General features: G+C 37.9%; 1 protein-coding gene across 3 annotated transcripts; it reads left to right on the top strand.

The window, feature by feature from the left end:
• Positions 1-5,104: 5,104 nt before the first annotated feature.
• Positions 5,105-14,974, top strand: LOC100870280 (lysyl oxidase homolog 3A). 3 transcript variants are annotated; one of them, XM_086902696.1, is made up of 8 exons: positions 5,106-5,573; positions 6,601-6,747; positions 8,690-8,977; positions 9,495-9,701; positions 10,606-10,903; positions 13,949-14,077; positions 14,337-14,460; positions 14,605-14,974. In XM_086902696.1, exons 1-8 carry the CDS (start codon positions 5,357-5,359, stop codon positions 14,725-14,727), a joined length of 1,533 nt encoding a protein of 510 aa, XP_086758822.1. In that variant the 5' UTR covers positions 5,106-5,356; the 3' UTR covers positions 14,728-14,974. The 3 variants fall into 3 exon arrangements, with proteins under 3 accessions (XP_086758823.1, XP_086758822.1, XP_086758824.1); XM_086902697.1 differs by lacking the exon at positions 6,601-6,747 and having other exon boundaries at positions 5,105-5,573; XM_086902698.1 differs by lacking the exon at positions 8,690-8,977.
• The last annotated feature ends 479 nt before the right edge of the window (positions 14,975-15,453 follow it).

The raw sequence follows: 15,453 nt of genomic DNA, 5'->3' as shown, positions 1-15,453 counted from the left end.
GATAAGAACAGAAAAAAGTTGTCAACAAATCGATGGCACGTGCACAGAAAATTATAGAAACGAAGATTTTTTTCAAATGTAAATTTAATCTCTTTGCGAATATATTTTGAAAAATCAGAAAATAGAAAATTCACACAAATGTTTCTTTAATCATAAGAACGAAATTTAATTGTATTTAAGAAAGAGAAACAATAATTATGTCATTGATTTATATCTATATATTTTTTTACGTTCGAATTATGAATAATATAATAACGTATAGAAAAATGATTTAATGGAAAATTTTAATCGCGAATTACCATTGTCAAGATGCAAATTGTTTACCTATATTTGATAGTTGCTTGCGTCAGAGAATTTGCAGAAGTAAACAGCGAACAATGCAACACTATCGATACGTTCCAGACAAGAATTCTATATATCTGGCCATTGGAAAGATCACAATAAAATAACGATATTAATACTTTTTTCCCAAGAATAAGTGAATTCTCGTAATACCCTTGCTTTAAGACGAAAGAAAAGGAACAATTGGAGACGAGATGCGATAAAAAAGCACGCGGCAATGTAACAAGCGAGGAGGCGCGGAAAGCTCGTAACTCGCCAATGAAAGGGGCGATTGAATAAGAGACAATGAACATCGATGGCAGCGCGGGCGAGTTCATTGAAAGGGAGATGGAACTTTTGCCCGCGAATCGAGACGTATTGTAGAATGGCAGACACATGTTTTCCCAGTGCACAAAATGCCTCTTGTGCGCGTGCATCAAATTGAAGAATCAAATAGGGAGAAACAGAGGGGGTTCTTTGTCCGTCGCAGACTGAAAACACTTTCCGTCGCCGCACTTCGAGCGAACAACTTAATTTGATACTGTCGGTATTGCTACTGTATATTTCTCTTCCTTTTCTGTTCCACTCACGAGAGAATAATAAAGACCGAAAAGTTTGATAATATTAATGACAAATACGAGATGAATTTAACGCATAATGATCAAGAAAGTAAGGATAAGCCGTCGATTATAAATTTGGAAATATATAGACGATAAGAAATATTCCAGATGACACACAAAAGCCCGCCTAAATATTCTCGTGATTGAAACGTGACTTTACTACGAGCCATCATGAGATGCCGGCTTTCAAAATCTGTCACACGAGGTAACACATGCAGAACGGTATATAAAATCTCGGAATAGACGAATTTATGACAAAAATATAGCATGCAATGTGCACATGGATGCGTGATGTACAATTAAAACTTTCGTGAATACGAAAAAGAAAAAGGAAGAAAGTAGAGAAGAAGAAAGATGGGAATGAGAGACACCGTTACCGACGGAGCGTATCGTGTCTCGCACGTCATGGGCACGAGCCAGTACAATATCATTTCGCGAAACACGAGACGGGCGAAAACGATCTTACGATGTTTTTCACGGGGGTAGGTCGGCTAAGCGAAGAAGAAAGGCACGTATGGTTTTGGTACACCCGATATAATGTAACACACACCGATAGCAGAGCACCGTGCGGTTGTAAGTCGTAACGGCGACACGAAGAAAGCGCAATGGCCGACCGCTGCACCTCTGCTGGTAGCTTCGATCCTTCCTGGCCACGAGGACTTCGTACTACACACTTGATCGTTCAGGGATCGACACGCGCGCACGATACGCCTTCTCCGAGTCCCTGAGACCGTTAAGATCCGTGGATGTTTTTTTTCCGTTTCACGAACGCAGCCAGGGACGGTTCGTACTGTCCGATCGTATGAACCCGCTGCCACTCGCACCAGACCGCCACGCACCGTCCCGTCCGCTGGATAAAAACCGACTGACTGGCATGCTCCTTCTCGAACCGCGATGCACCGCCACGGATGAGAAGGTTAGGTGGAGGGGACATGTTGGGACACCGAGGACGACGCCTCCACCCGGCGGAGGTGTGACAGAGACGCAGATAGACGCGCGGACGACTCCGATTGGGCGTGGTAGAGTCCCTAGGCTCGTCTTCGGATACCGACTGCGGGTGCGATCCTCGTGGACGCCATATTGATTTAACCGCTCGCGCGGCAATTTTGAAACACGTGTTTCATTAATTTCAAATTTTCGTATTTGATACTTTGTAAAACGAAAACCTTAATCAAAATCATTATAAATAATACGATATATACTACTAATCAATCAAGAATTATTTAGCGATGTTATACAATAATAATAACAGAAATAAAAATTGTATTTATCATTGCAGATGCTGGTACTGGTCGGTAAAGCGATTTCGCGCGAAAACCAACGAGTCATTACGGCGCTACTCTTGTCTTTGTGATCTTTTAAAATGCGATTGCTCTGTGAACGCAACCGAGATCGAGACGCGATTCGAAAAAGAAATAACAAAGATGATCGAATCATAATATGTTGGCGTAATGCATATGTCGGCTTTCCGTTGAAATCTCCAAGGTGCGATGACGCGGCGTGTATTACCGGGCGAGAAAGATGCTTGGTATTTTTCACGCCTTTACGGACCGACTCTAATTTCGATCCTTTCTTTCGCCCTCGAAAATTACCCCCTTGGCAGGCCGACGGAAAAAAGAGAAAGAAACTAAATAAAACGAGCAATCCGACCAGACGACGCTTGCAACAATGCATCTGGAGTATCAATCACGTATGTCATTAATGGTTGCGGTTGCGGTTACAAGGCATCGAGAACTATAATTCAGACGGGTCGGTGTACCCGTGATACAGCGCATTACGTGGCGAAACGCGATTTACGATGTCCATTGTCGCCGACGATACAAAAAGGAAAAAAAAAAAACCGTTTCATTTTTGCACGAACCTGTCGGTCTTCATTCTGCTGCAATTTTTGTAATTTATCATCGTGATAAGAAAATCTCTGTCCGCTATACATCCTTCCATGCAAGTAAAAAGGGAAATGGAATTCGAAGAGAGATTTTTACCAAATTCTTGAAGATGATCATGGCACATATTCGGTGGTGTCGAACTCCACCAATTATTTCCTAAATCTATCTTACGCAACTTTACCTTACACGAATTCAGCCCTGGTTACTTCGACATCGATCGAATTCCTTCGTATTTCGCGTAAAAGTACGAAAGTAAAAAATGAAATCGTTCAAGATAATAAAAGATAACAAATAATAATTGCGATCAATTTTAAAATCTTGTTTAATTTCGACGAAAGGTAAATCATCATTTTTTACTCAATTTTTATAAAGGAAACCGTGAAACGGATTGATTAGACCGTGATAGTTTCGCCAAATTGCCAAAGTTGTTAATTAATCAGTTGATCAGTGGAAATTTCTCAAGTGGGAAATTCCCCTCGCTGAAAATATCGTGAAGTGTTGAACTTTCGGGGGGGGGATATCGTGGAAATTTTGGCCCAAGCCAGCGAATTAAGTCCCTCTTCTCCGCCTTTGGCGGATGGGCGGCTCATATCGGAAGTATGTCAAGAATTTAGGCCTGGGCCATTTTCACTAATAGCTCGCGATAATTGCTCGTTCGTGTTACGCGCCACGTAAATGAACCGTGTCAAAAGCTGCCTGTTACTCGAATTATACGATTCTTTCTCTCTCTCTCTCTCTCTCTCTCTCTCTCTCTCTCTCTCTCCTTTTCGCCATCATCCTCGTGATCGCGGCAATGGTGAGGTCACGATCAAGTGGAGAACGGCGAAAAAAGAGGCACGCTCGCTTCTTCGTCTCTCCCGATGGAAATTTCTGAATTTATCGTTGTCCTCGAACCAGTCCACGCGTCCGTTGATTCCGATAATTTAATTGCCGGCCTCTGTTGACTTTTCAGATCAATTTCAATCTATTCAAGGTCTTTCCTTTTTTTTTCTTTTAATCGTTTTAACAGAGCAGCGAGAGGTTAAGCCCCCGGGAATGTTGTTAAGTAATGGTGAGCAAATTTCGTAAAGAGTTTCGACAAAGTTGGTTGAAGCTTCGCTTTTTCAAGTGCGATATAATATTTGAACATGCAATATGATTTCAGAAAAATTACAATTCCGTTTTGCGAAATAGACCTCGTAATGTTAAAAAAGTCAGTTTTACAAATCGTTCCGAACTGGATTTTTCGGGTCATAAACGATCGGAGTGGCTATTGTGCAACGAGTAATCATACGAGACCGGTGTATCGGATAACGAGAACCACGTTCCGCAGGCCGCAGAGGCTTTCCAAGCCGCGGATCTTTTTCTCTCGAGATCGAATTGCCGGGGACACGCGAGCTCTCCCCTTCGCATTCGCTGTTGGAAAAAACGCGTGCTCGCGCTTCTGCCCATCCTTCGATAACCGATCGCCACGTTGCGCCCGTGGAATTCGAAAAATTCCCCTCGAAAACTCGTTGCTCGTTTTACCTGATCGAATCCTCGACGACTCGAAGATTCGTATAATGGCTATTTTTTTTTTTTTCTTCAAAATTCGTCGAAACTTGGAATATTTTAATATATATTTAATAAGATATAAATATTTAGGAATCTGGATTAAGATTCTGTTAATATCTTACGATTTTTTTCTTCCCTTTTAAAACGGCGTGTCTCGAGTTTCGCGTTAATTGCTCGAATTGAAAGAGAAATGTAAAGTTGAAGCGCGAGAAACTTTTTCCATTTTCTTAACCGGAGATTTAACGCGATTATTGGATGAATTCTAATTTTGTTTCGAACATCTTGTTGTTGAAACGCCTTTCGTGCAAACTTATTCGGATAAAACGTCCGATTTAACTCGTAACCTACTCCCATTCAACGAGAGAACAACTATTTCCTCTCGTTTCAAATTTGTTAGAATTAACTTTCAAGATCGATCATCACAATCGCAAAGTCGAAAAATCGATACGTATTACAATCATAACAAGCAGCACGAAAATTGAATATTTTCACAAAGCTTTGGAAAATAGTTTGGAAATCGGCAAAATGCCCTCCTCCTCGACAGATTGATCGATCGGAAATCTGGTAATTCTATCGTGTTGCTGCACGAGTTAGCGGATTTTCCGCGAAGGGAAAAGGAGAAAAAGGAGGAAAAAATAAGGAAGGGAAGGGTGGAAAAAGCGATCCGCCATGTGCGGCGACCGCGTAACACTCGAGATCGCTGTGCTCGTCTTACAACTGGAGCAAATATATTACATCGCGTGATCAGAGGCGTGCATCAGTAGCTTGCGGTACGGTAAACGAAATACACGTGCGGTTCGATTTTAATCACGAACGAGAGAGAGTCGCATCGAGAGAGATCGAAAGCCTCGAAAGATCGTTCCCTCAGCGATTTTGAAGGAAAAACATTTTTTCTTTTGCTTCTCTCTTCTTTGAAATTTGAAAGTATGAAAATTGGTTGGCGAGCATTTCTTTAAAAGAAAAGGAAGGAAAGGAAAGGAAAAGCGGGAGGAAGAAATGAAGAGATCGAGGATGAATTGGAGGATTCTGGTCGTTGGATTTTCGATGATGTTGGCGATGATGGTGGATACTTGCACGGCGAATAACGATACCTGGGACAAGATTCGCGAGAAGAAGGCGAGGTTGGTGAAGAAATTGAAGAAGGATTTCCGCAAGTTGAAGAAGCAGGAAGGAGCCGTGAAGTTGGTGGGCGGCGAGAACGGTGGACACGAAGGTAACGATTCTTCTTGAAATCGTCCCTCTTTCTCGCCAAAAGAAATTTTCAAACAAATTTTTTTCGACCAACTTTAAAAAAATAATCCGATAATTCTTTGAAAATCGTGGAAAAATTCAACTCAATCCGAGGTTATGCAACTCGAATCGTGGCGAAAATTTGAAATTTCGCGCCTCGCTAAGCGATCCTTGACCAGCGCCAATCATATCGCGCGATTAAAATAAAATGGCGCCGGGTGGAGGCGGATTGACGTAAACGTTCCGCGTGAATAGACGCTGTTACGTGAAAGACGCCGCGTTTTCTTGCATAAGTAGCGCAATCGACGATTAAAAAGGGGTCAACTCGAGGATGATGATTTATGTGAACACGAGCGCGCGTGTAGTCGTAAGTGAAACGTCACCGCGAGAGACGGCCAACGGTGAAATTGGGCCATAAAACGGGATAGAGCCCATTTTTATTACCCCTCCATTCGATATTACATTCCTACAACCCAACATCCCTATTCCGTTTCGTCTCGATTCTACTCCCTCGTTTTTCCCTCTATTCGCAGAATAACGGTTAATCTCTCCGCCAATTCTCCTCCTTCTTCCGAACCCGTTTCACGGCCACGGTCTTTCATCTCTTTTTATTATTATTATTTCGGTCACCGATTCTTCTTCGAATCATGTACGTGCACAGATTTTCGTATAGATTTAATTTTTCTTACGCTAATATTTTTATTTTGAAAATTTTGTATATTCTAAGTAATCTAAAATAAATAGGAAATCGAGTGTGAAAAATCAGAGGAAACTCGAGAAAAATCGTAAGAAAAATCGAACGAAAGAATCTTCGGAGCGCGCGTAAAAGAATTTCAGAAATGAAGGAAAATAACGGAACAAATCTAAATAGGTAATTGACACTCGAGGAAAGATCAACCGTTTAAATGGCCAATTATCGCGGCAAACCCATAAATACCGCCATTAGTCAGACACGCGGTTGGAACCGGAAAATCAGCTTGTGCAAACTCATAATTCGATTGGTTACGCAGGAAACGTGGAAATACTTCACGACGGGAAATGGGGCAGCGTGTGCGACGACGAATGGGATTACTTGGAGGCCAATGTGGTTTGCAGGCAATTAGGCTTCGACGGTGCAATTAAACCGACAGCGAACGGTCACTTTGGCCAGGCCAGAAGTGAGATATTGCCCTTTCGTTTCATCCAATTGGGGAAAATAAAAAAGAAAACGTGAAATATTAACGTTTGTTGCGTATGAAATGATTGTTGAAATTCACCGTTGGTATTAACCTTAGATTTCCGTAGATTCTTTTATTCCCCTAGATTTTTATAAATTTTTCCAATCGAATTCAAATCGTTCGCTTCTAGAGTACCCTAGATTTTTTAAATTTTCTCATTTCTAATCGTTACGTTAAGTCGAACTATTATCGTACAATTCTGGTGCACCCTAGATTTTATAGATTCTTTTATTCCCCTAGATTTTCTAATAATGTTTGTTAATTTGCCTAGTTTTCAATTTGTAACTTTGAATTGTTATCGTATATTTTTCGAATAGGCTAGATTTTATAGACTTTCTTATATTCTAAATTCTTTAAATTTGTTAACTTTCAAATAGATTCGAACAGTTTTCGTAATTTGAATTTCTTAGATTTCTAGAATATCGTAGATGATTTCTGGAATATTCTAGATTTTATCTTTAATTTTCTAAATTTGTTTTGTAGTTTGGATTGGATTATTATTATTACAGATTTTATAGATATTTTCTAATTTCCTTTTCGAATTATTATAGTCGATTATACGTGGAATCATTTGCCACGCATTTAGAAGCATTATTTTACCTCTTCAAAGAAATAACTTTTTCTTTGAAACTTGAAAAGCTTTCAACTTCGAAGGTTGGAAAAAGTTAAGAATTTAATTGAAAAATAAGCAATGTGAAAAGTCGAAACTTTATAAATTGAAAAATTTCTCCCGATTTCGAAAAATGTCGAATTGGAAATGTAAAAAATTTAAAAAATATTCAATCGACAATTAATAAAAATACGAAAGACTTTTCTCGAATAATACTGAATGATTCTAATTTCATTTTATGAAAATATTATTAAAAATTCAATCATTCCATCTGCAACAACCTGGTAAATAAAATGGAAAGATACGAATTATTTCGAAGCTTGGGGGGAAAAAGTGGGAAAAAGCGTCAATTAAATATAAATCGTTCATCCCTCTGTCCTCGCGTTTCCAATGAAAAAAAAAAAAAAAAAAAATCCTTTGCAAATTCATCGCCACGTATATTTCCATTTCTTTAATTTCGCTCCAATCAATTAAGGAAGAGGAATTAAAATTTATCTCGTTCTCTCTCTCTCTCTCTCTCTCTCTCTCTCTCTCTCTCTCTCGATTATATTTTTCTTACTTACATCTTATATCTTTCTTCTCTTTAATGGCGTGTATTATGGAACGTTGCGCCTCGAAAGACCTCGAAATAATCCAATAATCTAATCTAGTGCGAATGTGTGTAGTACGTATCCAACCAGATAAGAAGCATCTTTCACCTGTTCCTTTTAATCGAGGTCGAAACTACCCTGCCTTACTGGTCACGTGAAAACCATTCCACCCTATTGATTGGGGTGTTAAAAGCTTTCTCCCACTTTCGTCCATCCAAAGAAATATCGATATAATAAACGATATTTTTACAACCAATCATCTAGATTTGAAACTGTTAAAATTAAATAATCCATTTTTTAAATATTCATAATTTATTCATTTTTCAAAATATTCCCCAAATTCCTATCAAATTCGAAATCGATATCTACGAGATTAATTATTTAATATCCTCCTTCCAATCCCATTCTTACATATATATATATATATATATATATATATATATATAACGTTATATCTATATTATTGCAATATCACACACACACACCCTCAATTTATATATTTCCCTCGACAAATGGAGCCAGAATTAGAAGAACTAATAAAAGAAATTATTGAGCTTGATAAAAAAAATTTGAAAAATTATCAAGCCTCCTCCCCCCCCTTCCCTGCCCCCCGCCCCCCTCCCCGAGAAGGGGAGTTTTTTTCAAAGGGGCTGCGAAGTGGAGAAAGAAAAGTGGATTGCAGGAAGGTATTGGATGGACAACGTGTACTGCGACGGGAGCGAGGACGAGCTGTCCAAGTGCCGGTTCGACGGATGGGGCGCTTCCGACTGCGAGGGTGGCGAGGCTGCCGGTGTAATTTGCGCCCGCGACCAACAGGAGGGGGGGGATGGGGCGAGGGAGCGACCGAAGGCTAGGGGGAAGCCGGAGAAACGGAGGATCAAGGATGTACATCAGCAGGGAGTGGCGATAAAGCTGGCGGGGGGACGCGTCCACAGCGAGGGAAGAGTGGAGGTTAAGCTCGGCCATTCAGGTATGATATTCGAAGGAATTCTCGCCAGATTTTTTCGAATCTAGTTCCGATCTCTTCTCTTTTTTGAGGATTTTTGGGACTGTAAGAAGATTTCGATAAACGTATATATATATTTTTTTTTCTTTGTGATAAATATAGATATGTGGATCTCGAGAAGAGAAAGGAAAAGTAAAATTATTAAGGCTGCATTACTTGATACTCTATCTTATTCGTGTTCAAACGAAATTGATATACAAATGATAAATATTTGGGAGACACGAGTATATAGAAATTAAGTTGATCATTTGATTAAAAAAAAAAAAAATGTAAATCCTTTCATAAAATTCATTTCCAAATTTCCTCCTACGTTTATTCTCGAAAATTCTCAAGAGAGAGAGAGAGAGAGAGAGAGAGAGAGAGAGAGAGAGAGAGAGAGAGAGAGAGAGAGAGAGAGAGAGAGAGAGAGAGAGAGAGAGAGAAATCTTAGAAGAAAGAAAAAGGGAGAAGGAAGAAGAAGGAGGAGATAATTTTATTTAAGATTGGGGTGTCATCTGCGGCGATGGTTGGTCCCTGTTCGAGGCCGCGGTTGTTTGCCGGCAATTGGGCCTTGGTTACGCCTCCGACGCCGTCCAGACCAACTTTTTCGGCGGCGAGAAGACGCCCATGGCCATCAGCGGCGTACAGTGTCGCGGGAACGAGAGCAGTCTGACCGATTGTCTGCACGACAAGCTCCTCGATTGTCCAGGTAAGAGAGAGAGAGAGAGAGAGAGAGACGCTGTTGGAACGAACCCGACACGCTTGTTCTACTAATGAGAAATGCGGTCGGGTGGAGGATGCGTCGGATTCTTGGTTTCGATGAAAAGGAAGAGGAATGTCGATCGACTAACGAGCCACAGCTTTGTTATGTGTATGTATCGTTGAGATTTTTATCTTCTCTTTCGATCGTGTAATGGGGACGAAAAATTTGTTTGCTAGGGAATTTTCTTTTTTTCAATTCTAAATCGTGAAACGTATTTAATTAGAGGAATATGAATGTGCAAATTTTGTTTGCCAGGGAATTTTTTTTTTCAATTCTAAATCCTGAAATATGTATAATTATATAAATATATAAATTTTGTTTGCTAGGGAATTTTCTTTTTTTCAATTCTAAATCGTGAAACGTATTTAATTAGAGGAATATGAATGTGCAAATTTTGTTTGCCAGGGAATTTTTTTTTTTCAATTCTAAATCCTGAAATATGTATAATTATATAAATATATAAATTTTGTTTGCTAGGGAATTTCTTTTCAATTCTAATAAATCGTGAAATGTATTTAATTACAGGAATATAAATATATAAATTTTGTTTGCTAGGGAACATTTTTTCAATTCTAAATCGTGAAACGTATTTAATTACAAGAATGTAATTAACTCTTTTATTTATACACCAATTTTGTTCTTCTCTCTTTTTGGATGAATCGATAAAAAAAAAAAAACGAAATATAAATTTCCAAATTTTGAATGGATATAAAATTGTTTTCCTACTTACGTAAATATATTATATCAACATATGTATTGAAACAAAAGAAGGAAAGGAAAGATGCTGTAGAAAGATGTATACGTATAAACAAAAATTCCAAATTCATTCCAAAACTAAAAAATCCTTTAGGTCCCGTGGAAAACGTGGGCAGCGTAGTGTGCCTTCGAGACATGCCAGATCTAGTGTTCGACCACATAGAGCTTATGCGAACGGCCCATCTCGAGGACAGACAGCTGTACTGGTTGCAATGCGCCATGGAGGAGAACTGCGTCGCCTCGCAGGCTTATAAAATTCAAAAGGAATCGGAAAACTGGCACTTGGAGACCAGGAGGCTTCTACGATTCACCGCGAGGATCTTGAACGCGGGAACCGCAGACTTCCGGCCGTCGGTGCCGAAACACCTTTGGGAGTGGCACATGTGCCATATGTGAGTGATTAATGAAACGAAACTTGTTATTTTTCTTTTTTTTTTTTTTTTTGGAAAGATTAACGAATCGTCAATCGTTTGCATGGAAGATGCAAATTTTTGTGGTTTTTTTCTCTTCTTGTTAAATTTCAGACATTTTAAATTTGAATATGCCTGAATATGTGAGTGATTAATGAAACGAAAGTTATTATTATTTTTTGGAAAGTTAACGATCAACGAATCGTCAATTGTTTAAATGAGATGGAAGAAGGGTGACAGTTTTTTTTTTAATGCAAATTTTTGGTGGTTTTTTTCTTTTTCTGTTAAATTTCAGTTCAATTTAAATTTGAACGGTACAAAATGTTTGGAAATTGTCTTTTACTGTTATTGGTCTATATTCGAGCATATATGATAGAAATTATTCAATTTTATAGGACAAAGTTTCAATCATAAAGTGGGATTCCCAAAGTTGGAGACTTAAAAATTTGATACAAGTTTCATTAAGTTATTACAAGCAGTTTTGTAATATTATCAAATGGGAAGAGAGGCAAGTAATAACTTGCCTCCTACAAGAAAATCTTTGATATTTCTTTCTTAAACTGCTCCCTTTCTTATCGTGATTTTCAATCTTTTCAAGTTTCTTCCTTCCAAAATGAAAATCTTGATTCTTGACTTCATCTTGACTGATGAAATTTATTTTATACCGTCATATTTAAATTTTATATATATATATATAATATTTAATCGAAATATTTAATTTAATTTAGCATATATCTCCTTTCTAATTCAATCTTATCAAAGACGATTAAAATTGATTTAAAGTTAATATTCAACGAAAAAAAACCTTCGAACCAATTTACTTCCAATAAATTCCGCTTTATTTCCATTGAAATCGATTCCCAGCCACACGAATAATATATCGAGAAGCTCGATAAAAACTTATGATTCATCCTGGATTAGTAAAGAAGTCTCGAAAAAAACGTATTTTCCAGTATCGAGTCGAAATCAATATTCGAACATTGAGTTAAATAAACACGATAATAACCATTTTGCGCAAATTATTATTTTCAAATTCGTTCAAAAAAATCATCAATTATTTTCAATACCTATAAATATTCTCAATCAGTGTAGCTAAAAAATTCTTTTTTCATCGTACGATCGATCTTTCATCGAACAAATTTAATAAACACTTGAATTCGCGTAGAAAAAAAAATTTTCGAAAATCCACGTTCCTGAACAATATATTTATCAACTGTTAAACGTTTCTTTGATAAATCGATCAATTGGTGACACTTCGATAGCGAAATAAGAATAACTTATGACCCATTTCGATCTACGATTCCTTCCACCCTCGGAGAATTTCTCCAGTTAAAATAGATTCAACATCGTTGCAATACGTTATGAGCCATATTGGATCAAGGAATCCACGAAACTCGTATCTTTAACACCCCCCCCCCCCCCCCCACGCAAAAGTTCTCTTCAGTGAGCCAAAATCGATTCGTAGCATTCGAACAAGATGCGTATCTTTGCAAAAATTCTTCCAAGCAAATTAAAATCGACTTGGCGTCTATTTGACAATACGTTATATTTCAAAATGTTTCAATATCTAATTACAATTCGTCGTATCTTCAATTCCCTCCCACGCGAAATTTTTTGCGGACAATTAAAATCTATCCTCTCGAATATTCATCATCAAACATTCAATAATTTGACGTAGGATAAATTATATTATTCTCGATAATTCATACATATTCGAATAGAAAGTTGGTATTGAATTTATGATAAAAAAATCTCTCCAAGACATCGTTAACAAACTCTTCCATGAATTAAGATACACTCAATAATCCAATATGAAGGTTAGAGAATGAAAACTGAGGTGGAAAATAGAACTTTTAAAAATTCATCCACCAAACAAATTCCTGTGAATAAGATTCCTTAAGAAACTTTTAGAATTCTGATTTTCATCCAATCAAAAATCATACTACTTTGAATTTCATGCTGGAAAGTTGAATTCGATAAAAAGATCAAGATCCAAGACACATATCATTAACAAACCATTAAAAGTCTTCAGAGAGTCATACTGATATATAAAATTAAAAAACTATTCTTTCCTCGAAATCAATCAATTTATAAATACGAATTTCAAAATTCTTCTAATTCTTCTCTCAGATTATAATATTTATAAATACAAAATTCTCAAATATAATCTATGCGTTCATACATTCACTCACATCATTATTTCTGTGAATCTCCATTTCTTAAGATTCCTTTCTTAAGAAACTTCCAGAAATCTGATCCAGAAATCAAACATAAAATGAAATAAAAAGTTGAAGTTTTGAATTTAAAAAAAACCTCCAAAGCCTGCCATTAAAATTTCTTTGGAATATTTAAATTGAGATTAGAGAATCATACTGATACATAAAACTATTCTCTCCTCGAGTAAGAAACTTTCAGAATTCTGATTTTCATCCAATCAAAAAATCATACTACTTTGAATTTCATGCTGGAAATTTGAATTCGATAAAAAGATCAAGATCCAAGACACATATCATTAACAAACCATTAAAATGTCTTCAGAGAATCATACCGATATATAAAATTAAAAAACTATTCTTTCCTCGAGTATCAATTTATAAATACGAATTTCAAAATTCTTCTAATCTTCCAACACTTACCTATCAAAAAGACTATTCTTCTCTCAAATTAATATTTATAAATATTCTCAAATATAATCTCTCCATTCGCTCACTCCATTCCTTAAGATTCCTTAAGAAACTTTCTGATTTTCACCCAATCAAAAAATCATACAAAAAAATACAAATCCTGCGATTAAAATTTCTTCAGTGAAAAATATTTAAATTGAGAATCATAAAAACTATTCTTCCCTCAAAACGTCGATAATTGTAAAATACGAACCATCTTAAGAATCCCTTAAGAAACTTCCCAGTCATCCAAAATCGATTCGAGCCCTCAAGACTGGTTTCCAACCAAAGCATTTTGCATCGGGGCCTCTCTCGATACACCTCTTCCCTCGTCGATCATTAATCCCGCGGTTGTTAACGACAGGCATTACCACTCGATGGAGGTGTTCGCCACGTTCGACGTGTTGGACCTGAACGGGACGAGGCTCGCGGAGGGGCACAAAGCGTCCTTTTGCCTGGAGGACAATCAATGCCTGCCCGGTGTGGAGGCGAGGTAAATGCAATTAATTAGGGGTCGAATTAGGGGTCGGTTCCTCCGCGTACAGGGTGTTGATATATTTCCAAGTTTTTACTTATCTAAACGCAAAAGAGTTGAACCAATTATTCGTCTAATTGGAGCGGGGGAACACGACAAACGCGAATTATTATAAGTTGAAAGGTGCAACACCCTGTATGCAGCCTCGTGATCGTGAAAAAGATATCGTGTAATTGGGGAGCCAATTAAACGCGACGGGCGTGATGCGTGATTTCAGGTACAAATGCGCCAATTACGGTGACCAAGGGATCTCCGTGAATTGTAGCGATATATACAGGCACAACATCGATTGCCAGTGGGTGGACATATCGGAGCTTCGCCCCGGGGAGTACATTTTCAAGGTATTCCCGCTCGAAAATTTTTGATCGACGGCCAAGAAAGAGAGATCCATTAACGAGCTTCCTTCCATCTCTCTTTCGATGGTTTTTTATTACAACGTCGTCCCCTCTCCCCCTCGAAATTGTGATCGAGATCGATATTTTCAGGTCGGCGTGAATCCTGAGTTCAAAGTGGGCGAGATGTCGTTCGACAATAACGCGGCAATTTGCCGCCTTCTCTACACCGAATCGTTCGCAACTGTGCACAGTTGCGTCATGGCTCGTCCTTGACATCCCCCTCCCCACCCCCTCGTTACGCCAGGTCATCCTACAAGCGGCGCCATTTTGAAGGAGTAACGATCTCTCTTCAACTTGCGAGAAACGTTTCGAGAGACGAATTAAAAAAGAAGGATATTCCATTTCAATAAATTGTTAATAGTTTATTCGATTAGTTTTGAAATTAATGATAATGATAAATCTCCATTGATAGGGATTTATCCTTAAACGATAATTAAAGAGGAATTGATATGTAATGGAATCATAGTGTTAAGAATATCTGAGTATATAAGAAAAATGGATCGAGTGGATCGACACTCGACCTATTTTGAATTTCAATTGATAATAAAAGCGTGTGCACTCGTTCATTAAAATTGGGACGAGATTATTCTAAGTAAGTATAAATTCTTCGACTTCGGAGGGTAATTCACGCGAGACTTCATTATCATTGTACACAAATCGACGTCCAGATCGCGCGACCAGTCGAGCAGGTTGAATAGCACCGCAAACTTGTCGTGTTTTTGCCAGTCGAGCGAAAAATTTTCAAATTCTCTCGTTTGATTGAAATTTTAAATTTATTCCACATCGTTATATTAATAATTCCGGTATTGATAATTTCGGAGGGATAATTTCTTGGAATTTATTTATTACACTTTCATCCTTTCTCGTTCGAACGAATAATTAATTTCGAGGAAGATTTTGTTTTTTTAAAGGGGCGAACAAAGCGCTTTTTAGAAATAT

Source organism: Apis florea, unplaced genomic scaffold, assembly GCF_048593485.1.
Source record: "Apis florea isolate Af1SG1 unplaced genomic scaffold, ASM4859348v1 contig_2272_pilon, whole genome shotgun sequence".
Classification (NCBI taxonomy): domain Eukaryota; kingdom Metazoa; phylum Arthropoda; class Insecta; order Hymenoptera; family Apidae; genus Apis; species Apis florea.
The sequence above is the reverse complement of the archived record's forward strand: the minus strand, read 5'-3'. Positions and strand labels throughout refer to the sequence as shown.

Excerpts from the sequence above, each read along its gene's own strand:
- LOC100870280 (XM_086902696.1), top strand. The coding sequence starts at position 5,357 with ATGAAGAGATCGAGGATGAATTGGAGGATTCTGGTCGTTGGATTTTCG. Across the intron at positions 8,978-9,494 it reads GGTTAAGCTCGGCCATTCAG|ATTGGGGTGTCATCTGCGGC; the intron begins GTATGATATTCG and ends ATTTTATTTAAG. Across the intron at positions 10,904-13,948 it reads GAGTGGCACATGTGCCATAT|GCATTACCACTCGATGGAGG; the intron begins GTGAGTGATTAA and ends TGTTAACGACAG.